At 37.5% G+C, this 21,555-nt stretch overlaps 1 protein-coding gene across 4 annotated transcripts in view; it reads left to right on the top strand.

Moving 5' to 3' along the window:
* Positions 1-21,555, top strand: part of sns (nephrin adhesion molecule sticks and stones) — a 382,036-nt gene that overhangs the window by 221,882 nt on the left and 138,599 nt on the right. For all 4 annotated transcript variants that reach the window (XM_074109582.1, XM_074109581.1, XM_074109579.1 and 1 more), the window contains exon 7: positions 9,731-9,846. In XM_074109582.1, coding sequence (XP_073965683.1) covers positions 9,731-9,846 — 116 coding nt within the window. The remainder of the gene's footprint in view (positions 1-9,730; positions 9,847-21,555) is intronic.

The following is a 21,555-nucleotide window of genomic DNA, read 5'->3' as shown; positions in this document are numbered from 1 at the left end:
TCTGTTTCATAACTATTGACACCTAAAAAATCCGGCTCTATGATTATTACGTCAATATTACAGGTTTAAAGCTGCCCTGTTAAAACATTAGTTTCGTTTTGTTCAACTAAATTATTGTTTAATAGGTCATTTATATTCTTTGTACGTGTTACTCTACTGTATAATTTAATAGTGGCATATTTGCTGGTCTCTGTTTTGTTTAAGTCTTATTTTCTTAAGTTTTTTTCTATATTGTACCGTTTTTTGCCCAAATAAACATTAAACATTAATATTATGTTTTGAAAAAAAAAAACTCCAACCAATTAAAGTATTTAAACCTCTACGACACGCAAACAGAACCCAAACTCCCCCCTTTGGAACCCACTACACGCAAAAACTTAATATTAACTAAACTAACAACTCCAACTTTAAATTGCTCCCTGCACACTGTCAAAAAGCTTGAAACTTACATACATTCGTCATCCGGAAAGGTCGGGAGATGTGTACGAATAAACACACGAACATAAATTGCTTCGGCAAGTGTCGTGAACTGACGAAGATCAATGACGCTGGAAGCGACGTTTGTATTATGAACTAATGATGGTTTAGTTTGAGTTTTTTTTTTATAACCTATAATAGTGTCCCACCTAACCTATAATAGTGTGCTGGGCAAAGGCCTCCCCTTTCTCCTTCCACTCGTCTCTGGCTTTGGCAAAATGTTGCCAGTCCGGCTGGAATCGCTCCAAATCGTCCCACCACCTTCTTTTAGGCCTACCTCTGCTCCAGTGCCCGTCGCTCGTTACCCAATCGGTGATTTTGGCCCCACGATCCGGATGCATCCGGCAGACATGACCTGCCCAGTCCCACTTGACTTTGGCGGTCCTTGTCCCCACATCAACAATCCGGGTTTTTGAGCTCAGTTCAGTGTTCCTTATTTTATCGGCTCTTCGAACACCTCCACTCCTTTATGAACAGTCGGAAGGTGTCTAACAAGGCTCGTTTGGCTGTGCATGGGGGGGTGTTGGTTCCGACACTCATGTAAGGAAGTGAAAGTTGGGTATGGCAGAAGAAACATGAATGCAGAATAAATGCAGTTGAGATGAGAGCGTTAAGAAGTATGATAGGAGTTAAACTGAGTGACAGGATAAGAAATAGTGAGATAAGGAAACGTTGTGGTCTGAAAGAAGATGTAGTGACAAAAATTGAGAAAGGTATGCTGAGATGGTTTGACCATGTCGATAGAATGAATGAAGAACGATTGACGAAAAAAGTGTATGAGGCGAGTGTGAATGAAAGTGTTGGAAGGGGTAGACCTAGGCGGACGTTTCGAGACCAAATCACGGACGTCTTGAAGAAAGGCCAGGTCAAGAGTACCCTAAACCGAAGAGCATGTATGAAGGGAATAATGAAAGTGGGCGAAGCGAAACAAGTATGTAAGGATCGTAGCAAGTGGAAAGAAGTGGTCTCTGCCTACCCCTACGGGAAAGAGGCGTGATTATATATATGTATTCGAACACCTAAGATACTGCGCTCCATAGCCCGCTGGCAGACCTTGAGTTTGGACTTCTGGGCCTCAGTCAACGACCAGGACTGAGCACCGTAGGTTAGGATGGGCAGGATGCACATGTCAACGAGCTTGCGTTTTAAGGCTAGTGGAAGTTTACCCTTCATTAGTGCTTTCATGGACCAGTAGTAAAAATAGATCAAAAAGTATAAAAATCAGGGTCTGAACGCATTACAAAGCGTTGAAAAATTAAAAAAACCGGCCAAGTGCGAGTCGGCTTTTCGCAATTTTTCCTTTATCTGTGCTATAAGACGTTGCTTCGTACCAAGTTACAAGATTCTGTGTTCACGGGAAGTACCCTTAGGTTTTGATTCCCTTGCGAGTGTCGAAAATTTGCAGTATAAACGGCTGTATCTTTTGATTGCGTTGGCTTAGAAGTTTGATTTTTTCACAGCTCCAAAGGACAGTAGACCTGAGTATTTAATATGAATTTCAGCTTAATACCTCCACGCGTTCCTGAGAAAAAGGGTCTTGACAGACAGACAGACTGACAAAAAGTGATCCTATAAGGATTCCGTTTTTCTTTTTGAAGTACGAAACCCTAAAAATTAAAAACCTGATTGCTTTAAAAAACTTTTAATAAAACTAAAAATAGTTATTTATGATACAAGTGCGGAAAGTAGGCAATTCCCAACGAGTGGCGGAGAACTTGAAACACGAGCGAAGCGAGTGTTTTGAGCCGGCACGAGTTGGGAATTTCCTACTTTTGACACGTATATCATACAACGTTTTACAATGCATTAAGCGAGGAAAAAAATCGAGGCAGTGACTACATCATTTATTTGCCATACTCCTTTTACTACAGTAGCAGGCAGTAGATATACATACCGATATGCACGCCAAACCAAAATCGTTAACGTATACACTTTATTAAACCATCTTTCATAACGATCATTGACTCAGAAGATTAGAACAGCTACAGCTACTAATGATAGGTAAAGGAGACTTTGTTTTAGTATCGTGATTTTTTATGATTAATTATTAGCCCTTTTTGCTTGACATTTTCCACACTTATATTGGCTAGTCCTTATCTCCTGCACGCTCCTATAATGCTAAATATCAGTGCAACCCGTGAATAAATCCGTGTAATAGTTAATTATCATCAAGTATAATTATGTATTATGTATCTAATCTACCAGCTGTTAACAAAAAGTTACCGTAAATCTGAGATTTTTTAGCTTTGGAACTGTAAATTAATCAAAATTGGTTCACTAATTCTAATAGATAAAAGCAAATAAATAAGAATAAGACATACCGGTAGATGTTATAATATCCATGTGTGTAGAAGTAGATTATTCTATCAATTCAAGATGTTTATTAACTTAGTTATGTATATTATAGTTCACGTATTTTGTTCAGCGTTGAGTTTGTCACTGACAATATGTACTTCGTGAAGGACGTAAGGCGGCGTAAAGTCAGATATAAATTCATCATTTAAACTCTTCATTTTAATTTACTCATCAAAAATTAATTCACCGGACTGAACTTATGGACATTACTTTGGCGGGGTTTCATGACAGGCGCGAACGGGTAACCATGATTGGTTCGTGCTACGTCGTGCGCGCGCACTGGAAGCTCATTGGTTAACTTTCGAGTGCGCGCGCTTGACGTCGCACGGTCCGAATTGGACTCAAGAATTTATTTCCTTTTTTTTCATAACTTTAGACGGAATTAAAATACGAGTTTACATGAAAAAAAAAAAATTAACGTTCTCTTTTCTGTCGCGATTAATCTGTATTATCTTATCAGTAAATATTCAGTTGGTTGTATCAAACGTTTTCTTATTTGTTCAAAGCCTAACTATAACGACTCTTTAGACTTATTTTTTAACAATAGTTTGGACATAATTTGGCAATTTAAAAAGTTACTTTACCGCACAAGTGCGGTAAGTAAAATCCATACAACTTTACGGCACACTTGTGGATGCGTGCAGGAATCACTAATTTTCTATGGATATGTTGACCCACGTCAAGAGGCACTTTCCGAGCACGTGCATTGTAAAAAAACTTGTAGCACCTAGTCTAGCAGAACCGAATCATGTTACAATACCACCACCACTAATATTATAAATACAAAAGATTGTATGTCTTGTTGTTTGTTACCTTTGTTTGGATTAAATTCGGTATACAAAATAGTTTTGAGTCTCGGGAAAGGTCATAGGGTGGTTTTTATCCGGTAAATTGCATCGTTCACGCGGGATACGCAAATGGAGTGGCAGACAGCATCTAGTAGGTACAACATATTTTTTAAACCTCCCTCCATATGTGTTTACGTGAACGCCATGGTTTCTAAAAAAAAATGGCACAGTTTTTTTTCGTCAGAATTCCTTTGCACGCAATATGACTCAATATACAAACAAAGACATTTTCATACAAATAATTTTAGTTGACATTTTATGTATTTACTAACGAGACTTCTTTATATCTTTGTAAAACAAGTAAGTTTTAAGCAGATGACCTCGTTAGATTTGTTTATTTAGGCTCCCGGTGCCTATTGCAAATTTACTGTACATATTCATATGGTTATTTTAGCTGATTAACGAAATCCTAGTATAATATATAATATCATAGTACCTATGTTTGTTACTGCTTCACGCTAAAACTATTGGATGGATTTGGATACAGTCGAGTTCGTAACGCTTCTACGCCGTTAAATATTGTTCTCAGTTCTCAGAAGTTTAAAAACTCGACTGTACAATTTGGTATGATAGCTGGAAGGAGAAAGGGGAGGCTTTGCCCAGCAGTGGGACACTATATAGGCTATTTAAAAAAAAAAAAAAAAAAGCTGTACCTACATCTGAAACAATACGAAGGCTACTTTTTATCCCAATATTTCTATGGAATCGGGATAAAATCTAGAAATCTCAACCGTTAGGACTAGAGAGACATTCAATTTGGCATGGGTGCTTTATATGCAACGATAGTGAACTCTGTATTTTTTTTTAATATTTGATTTTTTTGTCATGGGAATTTAATACATCCTTATATTTTTTTATTTGTATTGTATTTTGTTTGTAAATATAATTTAGTTTATTTTGTTTTGAAAAATGACTTTCTGCCAACCTTCTTGCGGCGCATTCTTGTTGGCAATGATGGTCTTTCCGAAAGCGCTGGTAGTTCAAAAAAGTGCAACATGGGCTGCAAACATGCAAGAGACCCTTGCAGCCTTACTTGCAGAATAAATACACATTTTGATTTTTGATTCTTTTAATTCACATTTTGATTTGTGTATTATAATATTATTTATAGCATTGTATTGTAGCTTCCACTATATATTTTAATTTTTAAACTCACATTTTGTCTGACTTCGACTGAATGCTCCTCTCATCCACTCAAAGGTTGACTGGTAGAGATCCCTTAAAGGGATAAATTCACCTTTGTTCATATATCTCAATGTTTGTCAATTGTGTTTGTTTACTTATTTAAACAATGAATTTTTACATAAAAATAAAAAACACATAAAATTAACTAAAACGGGCTTCCTCTTCCCTTCCTTCCTCTCTCTGTTTCTTTTAATTTAGTCACAAATTAATTAATTAATTAAGTTAGGAGTAGGATTTTAATCATAAAACGATTTACTCGTAAAAATATACCTAACATTTGGTACCATCAGCCAAATGTGGTCTACCACCCTAAAGTTGATATCACAAAACGATAATGCCAATATACGTGTCTGTTAACTTGAAAGTTGGACTTTAGCGACATATTAATTTGATAGGAACTTGTTTAAAAAATAATAGATCACTTATTTGGCTGATGGTACAGTCGAGTTCATAAACTTGTGAGCAAAAATATGATCAAAACTATCTGAACACGACTCTATTGTTAACGACGTAATAATAATAATAATCTGTTTATTTCTTAGAATATGGTACAAAAGATGGTCGAATTACATTAAGTGCGTCATATCCTGCCTCATCGGCGTTGAAATGTTAGAAATACAATTTTATATTCGTTAAAAAAAAGCGTAAAGCGTAGAAGCGTGTTCAGATATTTTTGATCAAATTTTTGCTCAAAAGTTTATAAACTCGACCGTACCTAATCATTTAGGGTTCTTCCCATGGCGATGGTCTAAAGCACTGCCCAGTCTATAAGAATTTAAACAAGCTTTTTGTTATAAAATCTATTCATTATCCCTACAATGGACTAATCCGGACTAGTAACTAGGTTCCCGCGGGATTCCCGTCCCTGTCAGCAACTACCCACGTCAGTTAATGGAATTTCTAATTCACCTTTCGCTTCTTGCCTTTAATTAAAATAGTGATTAGTATTCTGTCCCTCAGAAGTAAATCGCACTAATATAAAAGCGAAAGTTTGCAAGTCTCTTTGTTTGATGCCTCATCTCATCACGTCTAAACAGCTGAACGGATTTAGATGAAATTCGGTACTTAGTTTGAGTCCCGGAAAATAGCAGCTTTCGCAGGATTAAGAACAACTAGTATTACTTGAAAAAAAAAATCTTGCTAAAAAAATTATTTTTAATACAAGCTTTCTTTGCTGACTGTACTTTTTCTTGACTGTACTTGCATTGCACTGCATTACAGGTGGTAGGACCTTGTGCAAGGTCCGCCCGGATTGCTACCACCATCTTGCTCGCTAATCCTGCCGTGAAGCAGCGGTGCTTGCACTGTTGTGTTTCGCCGTGGAGAGTAAGACAGCCGGTGAAATTACTGGCACTTGAGGTATCCCATCTTAGGCCTCTAGGTTGGCAACGCATCTGCAATACCCCTGGTGTTGCAGGTGTTTATAGGCGGTGGTGATCTCTTACCATCAGGAGACCCACTTGCTCGTTTGCCATCCAGTAGAATAAAAATTGCCATCCATACAACGTTGCCGTACCAACAATTCGATGCCATTAACCGTTGAGGAGAACTCCTGCGGAGCTGATCCTAGCCGTAGCACCAAAATACTTGATTAATTTAGTGTCGGATTTACATAAGTAAGCCAAATTTAATGTCAATCTGCACTGGAAGTGGATACAATTTATTATTAGGTTATCAGCCAACTGCTCGTACTTACTGGAACCGCGGATGAAGAAAGAAAAAAATAAATATATTTATTCGGTACTACATGGGAAAAAAGCGCATGTCACAAAATGGTTCCAAATCCGCAAACTGCCGGTCTTGCGAACGATTGATCTTCCTTTGGGACCATCTGGTCATCATACGTTAAAACAAGATTTAAAAGTAAAGACAAGTATTTTTTAAAGACAAACTGTTATTCTGCTATTCGCATTAGCTATAAGAACCTTACGGTGAAGGTGGAGGCTCTCCATCCATTGCTATTTACCTTGACTTAGAATTACAACGTTCATTAAGCAGATTCGTTGAAAATTTGAAACAGGCTTTACTCCAAGCGCTTTGTAATTCAACCTGTCATTCTGTCACTGAGTTGACATGTCAACGTGGCTCGTGACAGCCTGACATGTTCTGATATTGTATTGTGTTTTATTCCGTTTGTGGCGGTTCGTTTTGCATATAACTATCCCATCGTATACCCTTTATGCTTATCATTCAGCCATAGGAAGTCCTTTGTTGGACATTGGTCTCCCCCATAGACCTCCAGTTGCTGTGGCCTGCATCCACTATGAGGCGGCTTTGACCAGAGGCCGTGTTGCCTAACGTTTTTGATGCTCGCTGTTACGGTCTGGTGCCTTAAGGTCTAAAAGTGGCCCTTAAGGGTCTGCGACTGGTAAATGCAAAACACGTGTTATCTGGTACGTACACTATGTATCTTTAATGAGACTGCCAAATAGAACATACAAAATTATTCAAAATTGGTAAAAAAAGTATAAAAACATAAATTCACATAAAAAAGGTTGTGCCTTCGGCACACTCGCGATTGTAATCAAATGACAGTTTTTGTATGCGAAATCTGTCATTTGATTGCGATCGCGAGCGACAGAAACGTTAGGCAATACTCGTCCTTGGACGTCCAACATTATAGCACTGAATGACAAAGCTTTCAAAAATTACCAATCTTATTGCGCGTAAAATTTTTACGAAAAAAAACATTGTTATTCGAAAACCCACGTTTTACCAGATATAGAAATAAGCTAGATCAATTGCGCGCCCACATAGCAAATTTCGTCGAAATATAAATTCACAAAAAATTCTCGTTTAAAATAAAAGATAATTCTATCGAAAGTAGGGTGTATCCAAATAAAATACCAAGTGTTTTTAAATGCAACTGGATTTCATAAAGGAAACGTATAAAAGGCATAGTTTTAAACTGTCAGGCACCTTTTTAAAGTAAAATTTCGTGACATAAAATGTTTTCCACAATTTATGAGGCTTAAAATGCTTCATTTGATACCTCCCACGGGGACTCGAGGGAGATACAGGGCAAGTTACGTTATGAGCGCTCCGTAAACCTTTTTGTTGCAATTTTGACAATGACAGTGACGAAATATAAAACTACTAGCCTGTTGCGCGCGACTTCGTCTGCTAAGAACTCGTTTATCAACTATCTCGTGGGAACTGTGCCATTTTCCGGCATAAAAACTATCCTATGTCCTATTCCGGAACTCAAACTAACTTTATACCGAATTTCATCTAAGTAAATCAGTTCAACAAACAAACAAACTTACGAAGTTCTGTATTTATAATTAGGTAATATTCGTGGGATATATTACAAATTTCATAATCAAAGTTAGTTTGACTACACCTAACTTGAAATTTGGAATTATAAGAAATTTATTACAGTAGAAATAATTTCTTGATTAAATAAATAAGTATCATGGGACACTTGACACCAATATAACCTAGTCCCTAACTAAACAAAGCTAGTAGGTACTATTGAAACTAGGCATTGGATAAACATACTTATATAGATAAATTAAAGGCAATCCATAAAGTACATCACGCCAATTTTGACCATTTTGAACACTCCCACTTGTCACTTGTAACGCTCTGAAAATTGCAATTATTTTGTTTCTGCATCAAAAACTGCCTGACCCCTCCCTCTTAATGTGTGACCTCGATAATTTATGGAAACCCCCTACTGGATAGCTCGTAAAAAATATCTCAGATACCATAACGACAGGACATGTTACATTTTGTTTAACTGTAAAACTGAAGAAAGCCTTCTAAAGACGTTATGCCATACACAATAAGTGTTATTTCGCTTCTGTTATAGGAGCTTCAAACCCAGCTCGCTATGCAAACTTGAAAACTCACCAATGAAAATTCCAGAATTAAATAAAACTAGAATTAAATTATATATTTGCCACGTTGCATTAGGTATTCCTCGAAGCGTGGACACATTTTGCAGTCACTTTGTAATATTAAACTAATTTGAAAACTGCCACGACGGGGACTGTCCTAAATTGGGCCAATTAACCGGAGCCACCCTAGCGGCCAAGGCACGGGCTGCGGCGAGACATATTTTTAACTTACTATTATTAGCTTTTTTCTTTTTACAATTTTATTAAAAATATAAAAAAAATCCTAATCCTGGACGTACCAACATAAAAAACTGGCCAAGAGCATGTCGGACACGCCCAAAATAGGGTTCCGTAACGTGTTTTTTTTTTAATTTTAGCCCGAACGAAAGTCTGCCATCGGTTACAGTAAGTTTGACAAAAACGGTACAATAGTGACAGGTTGCTAGCCTGTCGCCTACGGTATACCTTAACCTATATCCTCAGTCGCCTCTTACGACATCCACGGAAGAAATGGAGAGGTGTAATTCTAAGCCGACACCACACGGGTTAGTAATATAAACAATTAAAAAAAAAAACAGTTTATTGCAGACAGATTCCATATAAGCGTTAGTACATTTTTCACTTAAAAGCTATGTTAGTAATTATAATTTTTTAATTTAAAAATCTGCCAGCCTGAGGAGCACCTGGCACAAGCACATGTGCTCGTACCCAGTGCCTCAAGATGGGACAGTCAGGCTTCTCGCTAATGACCCTCAGGATGGTGTTGGTGCTCCCTTGGCCCGCGCACCCTGCCCATGACCCATGACCCATGAGCGAGGCGGCGCTGAACCCCTGCGTGTGCGCGTGCTAATTAGAAGAAATGAACTATTGTTTCATGAAAAACACTTTCCTCACAGTCACAACACATCCTCGCACATCTTTGGTGGAAACGCTGTCTTAAATTGGAAAATAAAACAGTCAAAAACATATTGTCCAAGTATAGTAGACGTTATCGCATTTTTAACCCCTTTTTACCTTCCACAGGGTCCACTTCAACGCCACAGCGGATGACGACTACGCCGACTTCACGTGCGAGGTGCGGCATGAGGCTCTGCATAGAGACTCGCCTTTTAGAAGCACCGTGCAGCTTAGCGTGCAATGTAAGTACATGTCATCATCATGTCAGCCGAAAGACGTCCACTGCTGGACATAGGCCTCCTTAAGGCTCTCCACTCAGACCGGACTTGTGCTTTCCGCATCCACCGCGATCCCGCGATCTTAAACAGGTCGTCGCTCCATGTTGGTGGACCACCGAAGTACCTGTATGTAACTGTTACAATTAGGGGCTGTTTCACCATCCATTGATTAGTGTTAACTGCCGGTTAAATGTGATGCTGTCTCTATTTGTTTTGCTCGAATAGACGGAGACACCATCTCATTTAGCCGTCAGTTAACGCATGGTGAAACAGCCCCTTAGAATCATAACTGACTTAGAGAAGTAAAAAAAGACCTTCACAATGTAATTTCAAAGTTCAATGTCTCAAATATTGTTAAACCAATTCAAATACAACACAGCACCTTAAAAAAAAGTCCAAAGCAAAAAAAGTAGTCCAGCACTGTTACGTAGGTACTATAAGGACTGAAATACTATTTGAAGAAAAACACTATTTGATACTAAAGTCACAGAATAGATAATCTAAAGTCCGGTCGCGGAGCACAAAGAATTTCGTACAATGACCTTTCATTATGTGTCTCTGTCGCGCGCGCGTAAATATTTACCGTAACGTACTTTAATGTTTACCCGCGGCTTCGTACGCGTAAATCAGATCCTAGAGTTGTATTTAAAATCCGGGATTATACTGAATTCCCGTTGGAATTCCCAAAAGTTACATCGTGATCTTTATTAACGTTGCATTAAGTCAAAGTCAAAGGCAAAGTCAAAATATCTTTATTCAATTTAGGCTATAACAAGCACTTATGAATGTTATAACAGTACCTATGTATGACTCTATACGAAGTTATCCCTATCCCATGGAAATACCGGGATTAAAAAAACCCGCAGACGAATAGAGAACCTCCGCCTTTGTTGAAGTCGGTTGATAAGTAAAAAGAAAGAGAGAAACCATTTATTCACTAACACAGAAGACACACATATGCAGCAAAATGTATATAAATAAGCCAAAAAAATAATAATAATAAATTACAGAATAACACATGAAAATAGTAAATACATATACACAATATTTTGTATATGTTTTATAAATTAAAACTACACAATGCCTGTTATCGAATAGAAAAACAATTTTTAAGCTACCTTTACAAATAACAAAGTTATAAAGGTTTGAAATAAAAGATTAGACAGAGAAAGACATACTGGCATGTGACGTCACACGCCAGTACCGCCATACTTGCTGCATAGAGAAAAGCGTTTGAGAAAGAGACAGGTACATAGATTTTTCAAAAAATCACTATAAATCCAATTTTAACCGATTTAAATTTTCTCTTCGCTGTATATCTATATTTCATAATAATACTAAGATATGGCAAAATCAGGAGTTGTCAAATACCGTATTATGTGTGTCCCCGCGAAAGTGAAACGGTAACTCAGCATCCTGAAGCGTTAGACGCCTGCAGCGCTGATTTTCTGCTTTTCTGCTGATTCCAGCATAAAAATATGAACATTACATCATGTAAGTAGGCATTGTTTACGTACGCTATTAGTACCTACGTACCTACATAACCCTTTGGTCATTAAAATAAAAAGAGCCCAAGAGTTCCCTACAAATATATAAGGAAGAAAATATAGTTTGGTAAAAATAAAACCTGCGTTAACAGCCGTAACGGTGTGGAACACTCAGCGCTCAATCGAGCAATCTCGGAGATGAGAGGGACGAGCAAATTGAGCAGTGTGAAGTGCCTTGTATTGACTTTGTTTCTAAGTGCAACAGGTCATATTGGATAGTGATGTAACTAGAAAGTCATTGACAAAATCTGGTCGAGAACGATTCAGATTCACATAATGTAATAAAGGATTTCGCGCTACTGTAAACTTGGGATTAAATAAGTAATAGTACATTGTGTCTTTAGGGCGGTAAACAAGGAATTACGAACGAGAGTCTATTAGAAAAAAACGTTTATATTTAGTTCATCAGTTAGATTAAAATAAATTTTGAACACGTATTTTTATTAGTCGAGTCGAACCGGAAACGAAAAACTATCTGTTAATAATCGTTCATTGTGGCGTTCTTTTTCCAGCAGTGGACGTCTCCGTATTTCGTCAATTCAAAAGTGCGCGAACTGTATAATCTTCATTTTTTAGGGTTCCGTAGTCAACTAGGAACCCTTATTGTTTCGCCATGTCTGTCCGTCTGTCTCTCTGTCCGCGGCTAAGCTCAGAGACGTTAGTACTAGAAAGCTGTAATTTGGCATGAATATACATATCAGTCACGCCGACAGTGGTAAACTAAAAAAATTTTTTTAGGTTAGGTGCCTCCCATTGTAAAGTGGGTTTTTTTTTCTCGACTAACATTATAGTTTGGGGTATTGTTGGATAGGTCTCTTAAAACATTCAGGATGATAGTAATAGTATCAAATTTACAAGGAAAATTGTAACGGCTAAGATATCTTGAATTATTAGTAGTTTAAGAGTAAATAGCAGCAGCCAAGGTATAAAATATACCTAAACTTAGTTTGATGACTTCGTTTGGAACTCGAGACAGAAGATTGGTTTTCTTTTTAGGGTTCCGTACCCCAAGGGTGCCAACGGGACCCTATTAGTGAGCCTCCGCTGTCTGTCTGTCTGTCTGTCCGTCCGTCTGTCACAGGGCTCTATCTCTTGAGCCGTAATAGCTAGGCACTTGAAATTTTCACAGACTTTGTATTACTGTGGCCGCTGTAATAAAAAATACTAAAAACAAAATAAAATAAATATTTAAGGGGGGCTCCCTTACAACAAACGTGTTTTTTTTGCCATTTTTTGCTCAATATTAATAACGGCAACAGGTAGACGCTTGAAATATTCACAGAATATTTAATTGTATAATCACTTTAAAAATAAATAATTAAATTAAAATAAAATCAATATTTAAGGGGGGCTCCCATACACCAAACTTGTTTTTTTTTGCCTTTTTTGCTAATGTCTAATGTTGTGTAGATTATGGTACGGAACCCTTCGCGTGGGAGCCCGACTTGCACTTGGCGGGTTTTTAAACTATCCCCTTTGGTTTACCTACCATAACTGTTGTAATGAAATATCATCTATATACAGTACGTACATAGCTTTAACTCGTGTAGGTAACTCTCATTCGGCACTTTGCGCTCCCAAACCACAGTAACCACACACCGCATGAACTAACAGCGCTGCATTTGACTTTAATTAGAGACCTTTGCCCACAAGTGGGAAGCATGTAACCTGAGTATGAAATTGAATAGTACGGCCAAGGACTTTAACATAAGCCACCATGGGCTCAAAGGAAATGTCATTACAATTTTCCTTGTTAACTAATGCGATGACACTATGACGTTTACTGTGAAATGGTTCCATCGTGGGTTAGGAAAGTCCTCGACCGTACATGTACAACAATGTAAATAAATCTTGCTGCATATTATAAACGCGAAAGTTTGTATGGATGTTTGTTTGTTTGTTTATACTCTTTATTGTACAAAAAGGAAAAACAAAAAGGTTACATAAATAAAAGTTGTGTTAAGTACAAAGGCGGACTTATCCCTGCAGGGATCTCTGCCAGTCAACCTTTGAGTGGTAGAGGAGCAATCCAAAAAACAAGGATCGACAAATAGAGCAAAACATTTGAATAAATATAACTGGATGTGTGTATGTTTGTCACTCATTCACGCAAAAATGCATTGCATGAAATTTGGCATACATGTAATATATAGCCTGGAATAACCATATAGGCTGCTTTTTATCCCGAAATAATGTATGGTTCTTGTAGGATCAAAAAGTTTTAAACTACATAATAATTCTGCGCGAGCGAAGTCGCGGGCAAAAGCTAGTAAAAAATAACACCCGTAGACTCAGCGCTTGGGATTTCGGATTTATACATTTTATTTTTATTTCTATTTATTATTTATTACATTTCACAGCATAACAGTTAAACCAAAACACTGTGAAATTCAGATACAACTTACACAAAGAATACACATAAAAACAAAATAAATAGTAGATTGATAAACAAGGGTTGTAAGTGGTCAATTACATCCAAGATATTTAGGCGCACGAGCGAGCAAAGCAAGTGCGGGTGCTTATAGTTCGCGGGTGTAATTGATCATTTACACTCGAGTTGAAAACTCTACTTTTCATCACAAATGCGACGAAATAAAGAAAACCCGTTATAAATGTATACGCAATTTGTAACAGACCGGAAGAAAAATTATCGCGCCAAACCGTCTTTTTTTTTAATGGCCTCGCGCTCTTTGGCTTTGGCACATTCAGCCAGCACTAGCCAGCAGCATTATGCCAGCATGGAGGTTTGGAGGTAAGTATTACGCATTACAATCTCCTTGTTTACAAAGCAGCACCATTCGATTTTTAAATTTATTTACATCCCTAAAGATGTAAATCGAATTTACATCACGGATTTCTAGTTAAATGCAACCTACTTTCACAGCTTAAGTGATGAAAAGGTAGATTACCTACTTAGTTAGTATTTCACAGACGAAGGCCGTACATCCATCTTCTTGCAGAACCTTAAACATTAATCCCATACTTGTAACCATCTACTTGCAAACAAACATGAGTAGCCTGTTGCCCGCGACTCCGTCCGCGTAGAATTCGTTTATCGCTATCCGCGGGACCCATGCAATTTTCCGGGATAAAAACTATCCTATGTCCTTCCCCGGGACTCAAGCTATCTGTATACCGAATTTCATCTAAATCGGTTCAGCGATATAGACGTAGTGAAAATACCACAAACGGGACTTATCACGCTATTATTTTCAACCGGGACGATGGGTATAAGCTTTCATCTTCGTGGAATCCTGTTATTAATGAGTGTCGGCGTCGGGATGAATGTTCGGGGGGACGATCGGACGTTGTTAGTGTTGTGTGTCGGTGTGATAGGGTGACTAATAAAAGTGAACAAGTGCGGGTAGTTCGTGATACGAGTGCCGGCACTATTAGTGATCAAGTGCGGGTAGTTCGAAGAACTCGCGCTGCTAGGCAGACTTGACACCCCACACTTCAGTCTACTCGTGACCACGGCAACTGTAACGTTGCCGAAACGTCGAGGTAAATATTACTTGTGCAATAATAGCGTGATAAGTCCCGTTTGTGGTATTTTGACTATGAGTGAGAATCACGAAAGTTTAAAACGTTATATAGACGTAGTGAGGTAAAAAACAAAGAAACATAGACACAAACAGACAAACAGACTTACAAACTATAATATTAGTGAGACTTCGGATTTGTAATTGCTTAACATCAGGCGGGGCGCATGCCTGTTTGCCACCGACGAGGTATAAAAAAAAAACTATTTTTTTTTTCATGAAGAAACATAATATTCATTTCATTTCATTCCAGGTTTTTTTTTTCTTAGATTCTAGTTTGGTTCTCTTTTTCCTCTCATACTTTTTACACATAACCTGGATTTTTGTACTTTACTAAATTTTAACCCACAGGAACTCTTGTCTACTTATGTGCAAAATTTCATCAAAAGCCGTCCCGTTTACGCCTGATTGAAATTGAAACAAACAAACAAACAGACAAACTTTCGCCTTGATATAATTTATAGTAAGCAAAGGTTCTTAAAGTTTGCTGTCAAACAAATATACACACTGTCGCACTGTATTGGTCGCATGTTAGTACGATACCCTAAACTGCAATAGGCCCGACACGCTCTTGCCCGGTTTACCTTGTATGCAGCGCACTGTAAAAACATCCGACCTGTTCATACAATTAGACAGTGGAATAAAGTCAATAGTCCACGTCAACAGTGGCTTTAAATGGATATTAATAATTCATCAGGTTCGCTCCTGGATTCACTAACCGAGTCCGTTTGACTGTCCGTATATACGGATAAATACTTAAATATAATGGATTTGAGATTCTATCTTAGCCCTTAGCTAAAGTATTTGGAATCTGTTAATGTTGAAGCTTATGTAGTAGCTGTTATTACTTATGTGCTTTTTACTCAAATAATAACAAAGGAAGTAAAAAAATACTTAATTTACAAAGTGTTACAATTTTTCATTTTCCGTTAATTCTTCGGGAAAATTGAACAGTTCAAATTAAACGAAAATACAAACTGAAACATGGATACACAGAAAAAAACCAGGAAAAGAGACCAGCGCTAGAAATGGAACCCAGGTCTTCAGCATTCCGTTCTGCGTGCCATCACATCACACCACGCCACCACTGGACAGGAGTCTGGACAAAAATTTCTCCCATGCACCACACATTTCAGCCTGCTTTTTTCTTGGTCACTCACTTAAAATTCGTTGAAACAAAAAATACAAAAAGATTTCAAAAACCAATCTTAGTAAAAATGAAGTTGTGGAACCATCGAAAAATTCTGTTCGTACGAAATACTTCGCCTGTAAACTAGTGTTAGGGTAAGTATTGTTAATATGAAGCGTTGAATTTTTTGAAATAAATATTGTTATTATATCTTTGTAATTTTTTGTTTGATTGACAAAAGAATAAATGTGTCGAATTTTTTTTTACTCACGAACTTACCTATTACTCCATCAACAGACAAACTTATTAATCAAACTATTGTCTTTATTAGCTGCCAAGTGGCAATGTATTTGTGGCAACCGCCGCGTGGGGGCTGTGCCCAATTTGATGGAACTATTACGGGAATAGTTACAATCGACGCGGGAGACTTTACAGCCAATTACGGCATGAATTCAGAATGGCCGCTCGTAAAGTTATGGTTTACTGTGTGCAACCTAATTTACTGACAAACATAATAAGACGGGGGATTATTGGATTAGATAAAGGACTAAATAGGCATTTGAGCTGTGAAATTATAATATTTTCCTGAATAGGTTGATATTTTTTTGACTAAGCGTTAAATAACGTTTTTTTTATTAAAACAAATTTCAAGATTCTGCGTTCACGGTTCACCCTGTAGGTTAAATTCCCTTGCGAGTTTCGAAAATTTGCGGAAATTTGCAGCATAAACGGCTGCATCTTTTGATTGCGTTGGCTTAGAAGTTTGATTTTTTCAAAGCTCAAAGGGACAGTAGACCTCAGTATTTCATATAAATTTCAGCTTGATATCTCCACGCGTTCCAGAAAAAGAGTCTTGAGAGACAGACAGACAGACGGACAAAAAGTGATCCTATAAGGGTTCCGTTTTTTCCTTTTAAGGTACGGAAGCCTAAAAAGAGTATATTTAAACAAAAAAAAAACCTATATGCAAACAATTATTTTGCTCTCTAGTGATCTATCCAAAAAAATGTTTGTTCATGAAGCTCCTCCGCCCTCACGCTTTTAGAATGCACACTCATCAAACCACCTGTCAGAAAATTCTCTTATTTTTTTTTATCGCATCTAAAAATTCAAATATACAAGCCTTGTCGGGAATAGCTTGTAAAAACACAAGGAAATAACATGTATATCGCCAGTGAATAGTAACTTTATCAAATTTATACGGCTATTAATAATTCATACGACTCGTATATTTTATAAACCGTGTTCAATCGCAATCTCATTCACCACCTCGTTCTACCACCATCTAATACCATTAGGCTGAAGGAGACGGGTATATTAGACAATAAGGCCATCGGTGTCGCGCTACGAAAATATTTGAACAGCGAACGTTCCGTTTTCGAATTGTAAAATGAAAACCGTTGGAATTCGAAATTTGTTTTTAGAAGCGTCCTTCTGTATTTGAAATGAGGGCTGGAGTCGATTTTTGCCGCGTTTTCTTTTTAAATCTTGTAGTTCTTGTTTTAAAATACAGCTGGTTTAGTTTCTCTATATTGCCAATGCCAAGCGAAGTTTTTTCCGAATAGCGCCTCATTTTATGACTTAATTTGATTCCAAATTTTATCAAAACATCGCATAAATCTACAGATTCGTAATTGGTTAAACAGTCAAGTGCGAGTCGTACTTACGCACGCGTCTGTAAGTGTTAATGCGAGCAAAAACGCAAACGCAAAGCATTTCAGTATTACTATGAAAATAACAAGAAATTAAATGAAAATGATACAAGTAAAAACTTTATCATTGTAACTCTCAATTTTTTCCAAACATACATTTTAAAAACACCAAACCATAACTTTTAAATCTTATAAAATTGAGTGTTTTTCAAATGGAAAAAGGAACTTCAGATCCCTATTAGCGAAGATTCGTTTGGGATGCGAAAAGAAAAAAGTAAACCCCTCCTGGTCGCCTGACACACATTCGCTTTTAAATGAAATCCTAAATGAATTACTGGCTGGAAGGAATTGCACACAAATCCTCTTGGAAAAAAAGAAAACCGCTTGCTTTTGGCGACGTAGTTTCAGCACATTGTCTGCTTATTATTTGAATTACTGGCGGGAAAGAATCGCGCATGAATCCGTTTAAAAAAAAAAAAAATTGGCTAAAAAACGATGGTTGTGTCCGCGATATTTTCAGTGTATATTTCGTAGTGGATTATACATTGCAATCGCATGTATCGATAGTTAAACCCACTAATGTATAAATGCGAAAGTTTGTAAGTCTGTTTGTTTGGCTTTTCACTTTTAAACTACCGAACCAATTTAGATGAAATGCGGTACACAGTTTGAGTCCTGGGAAAGGGCATAGGAAAGTTTTTTATCCCGGAAAATTTCAAAATTCCCGCGGGATAGCGATAAACGAATTCTACGCGGACTGGGTCGCGGGCAACAGCTAGTATTACATAATTAGGCTAGTAACACAGGAACATGTCAAATCTCGCGATCAGCATATTACAGGGAGGGGGGCAGGGTGAATTCCATCAGCACATAATTACATGGCACACTTTGTTTGCTTTGCCCCTATGCTCAGCTTACGGATAGAGCGGGGAGATTGGGGATTGTCGATAGAATTTTTAATTAAGTTTTTAAGCAAGCATCAAATCTACTTTTTTACACTCTTGATATTGACGTGCTTTTTTGCAAACTAGATATTGCCCGCAATTTCGCGCCTGAAGAAGTTGTTTATTGTTATTCCGCGGGAACTATAAAACTTTGTCGGACAGTCATTAGATGTTGATTTTGACTATACTTTAGCCAAACTAAAATAGCCAAATGCTGCGTACAATTATGCTTAGGAGGCTAATACTAAATAGTCATATCCATAGATAGTAGATATCTATTGGATACCTACAAGTTTGCACAAAACCTAGATGCGCAAGTTTTAACTCGCGGATTACTAATGTAAAAAACTTTTCCCAAAGTATCACATCCCAAAATATTTTACTCAAATTATCATTTGGCAAAAAATCGCAATTTTACAGTTAGTATTTTTTTGGCAAATTATTGTTTCGAAAATAATTATTACCAAGTATTATTTAGTCAAATATATCGTTTAGCATAACGTACTCTTCCCAAAATATTGCATGGCATACGATTTGCCTCCTTAAAGTAGCGTATAGGATACAAATTAGGGTACCTGTGGCTTAATTTAGCAACATTTTGAATGGCATCCAACCTTCTTTCCTGTTAGCCTGCTGCTGGCAGTTATCCTGGCTGCTATAAAAAAAACCTAACACTTCGCTCCCGCCTTAGCCTTCTGAACCTAAACTATCCAAGTCGCTTCTGCTCCGAACAGTGTTGCTCGCTCCCAAACTTATGCTATAAGTTATGTGCGCGAAGTATCATTTTGAACAAACATTTTTTTTGGAATATAATATTAGCCAGAAGAAAACGTTTGCTTAATAGACGTTTGTCCTAATAAAAATTGACAAACTGAAATTATGCCAAATGATATTTTGACCAAATGAATAAAATGCGAAATGCAAATGTGCTTAAGATTCGTTTAGGAAACTACTGCGATAAGTTTTTTTGGAAGTGAAATTTGGCGAAATATATTTTGCTCAAAGGGCAGTACACCCTGACTCGCACTTGGCATGTTTTCAGTCCATTGTCCACTAAGAAGATTAATCGAAATCGACTGACATTGTATCGACTCATCCCCTCCCTAAGCAGCTTTGGAAATACGTGTAAAGGCTTCGCATTTGCAATGTTTATTTATTAACATACTTACGAAAACAAAAAGCTTTTGTTGGTTTTTGTTAAAAAAAAATAAAAGGTAGAAAAATAGCCCGAGGGCATAATGAGCCTTCTAACGTTTGAAAATACTGGGACGAAACAAAATCTACTTTGTTACGAATAATTGAGTCTGTTTTTTTGAAGTTTACGTTTTGTATTGTTCTTTGACAAATAAATTGTTTGTGTGTGCTTTTTCTAAATGTATGAGGTAATACAAAACTAATTGATTAAATCAGGCGTTACTTAACGGCTTGGGTCTAATTTCAGCAATAAGGTCGCGAGTGAGCAAAGAAATTCTTTTAGTTCATTAATACAAAACTAATCAGGGTATTTCATCCCGGGATTGAATAAGTGCTGATAAATATTCTTTCAAAGATTGCACTTTGGCCGCTTTCAAGTCCAAGGTGAATGAGCATTTACTAGGCAAGCGTGCTCCATCGTAGGCCTCATCCTCGCTTTTCATCAGGCGTGACTGTGGCCAAACGCAAGCCTATACTGTATAAATAAAAAACTTACACCGTTTTCTTTGCTAGATTGTACACCAGATTTGATGCTAAATAATTAATTGAATCAGGTGTTACTTTGCGGATTCGTATCAATAAACTAAAAACAAATACTATCCTCACCCGCGACCTTATGATAGCTATGTCTATGCAACAAATGTGTGTTCATGCAGCTCCACTACCTCCACACTGCAAGAACACATACACAACTCATACTAACCCAAATATCAACACCACGACTACATTGACTGACTAAGTTCGAAATGCGTACGCAATGAAACATAGTTACATACATGTTTCATTAAAATCAACCTCCGACGCTAAAAGAGGGGTGTTATAAGATTACCGCTATGTGTATCTGTGTGTCTGTCTATGGCACCGTAGTTCTTAAAGGGGTGAATTTGAATGCGGTTTTTTATTTGAAATAAGGGTTTCTAGCGATGGTTTCTAGATATTATTTATCAAAATCGGTTCAGCCGTTTTTGAGATATTGAACTTAGAAGTGAAGTGACAATGTCGGGGGTTTTCCAACTTTTTGTTGTTTATTGTAGTGTGGAGGTGGAGGAGCTTCATGAACACACATTTTTTGCATAGACGTAGCTACCGTAAGGTCGCGTATGAACAACGTAATTGTTTTTAGCTATTAATTGAGACATTGAACTTTGAAATGACAATTTCAAGGATTTTTGACTTTTCTATGTTGGCTAATTCTGTGGCTCCCAAAACCCTTATCGTATGCTGGTATTTAGATTGCGCCAAACTTTTCAATGTGCGTGTTAACTTAGTGACGGCGTTAGTACATCGGAGTTTGTAACGTCTTTGGAACTGCGTCCTCTCTCACACCGCAACCAGAGCTCCGTCAACCACAGTACTACCGCGCCAGTCTTCGGCACCGCAAGAATGGCTTGTCTGACGATTTTCTACAGATTTAATTTCGGAGAATTTGCGTCGGAACATCTTCTTTAATTTAAGAGCTATGCTCTTGTCGGTGGAGTAATCGCCACTCCGCATGGTCTTTGGCCAGCTGTTTGACTTCCTGATACTACACGACACCCACCCTTTCCTTCACCTGGTTAAAATAGATCAATCTAGGTCTCCCTCTACCTCATTTTCCTTCTATTTTGCCTTGCGTTGGAACTACACGGTCTTATTTCACAAGCTCCTTTCTTTCACAGGTCCACC

Source organism: Choristoneura fumiferana, chromosome 29 (genome assembly GCF_025370935.1).
Source record: "Choristoneura fumiferana chromosome 29, NRCan_CFum_1, whole genome shotgun sequence".
In the NCBI taxonomy this organism is placed as follows: Eukaryota; Metazoa; Arthropoda; class Insecta; order Lepidoptera; family Tortricidae; genus Choristoneura; species Choristoneura fumiferana.
The sequence above is the reverse complement of the archived record's forward strand: the minus strand, read 5'-3'. Positions and strand labels throughout refer to the sequence as shown.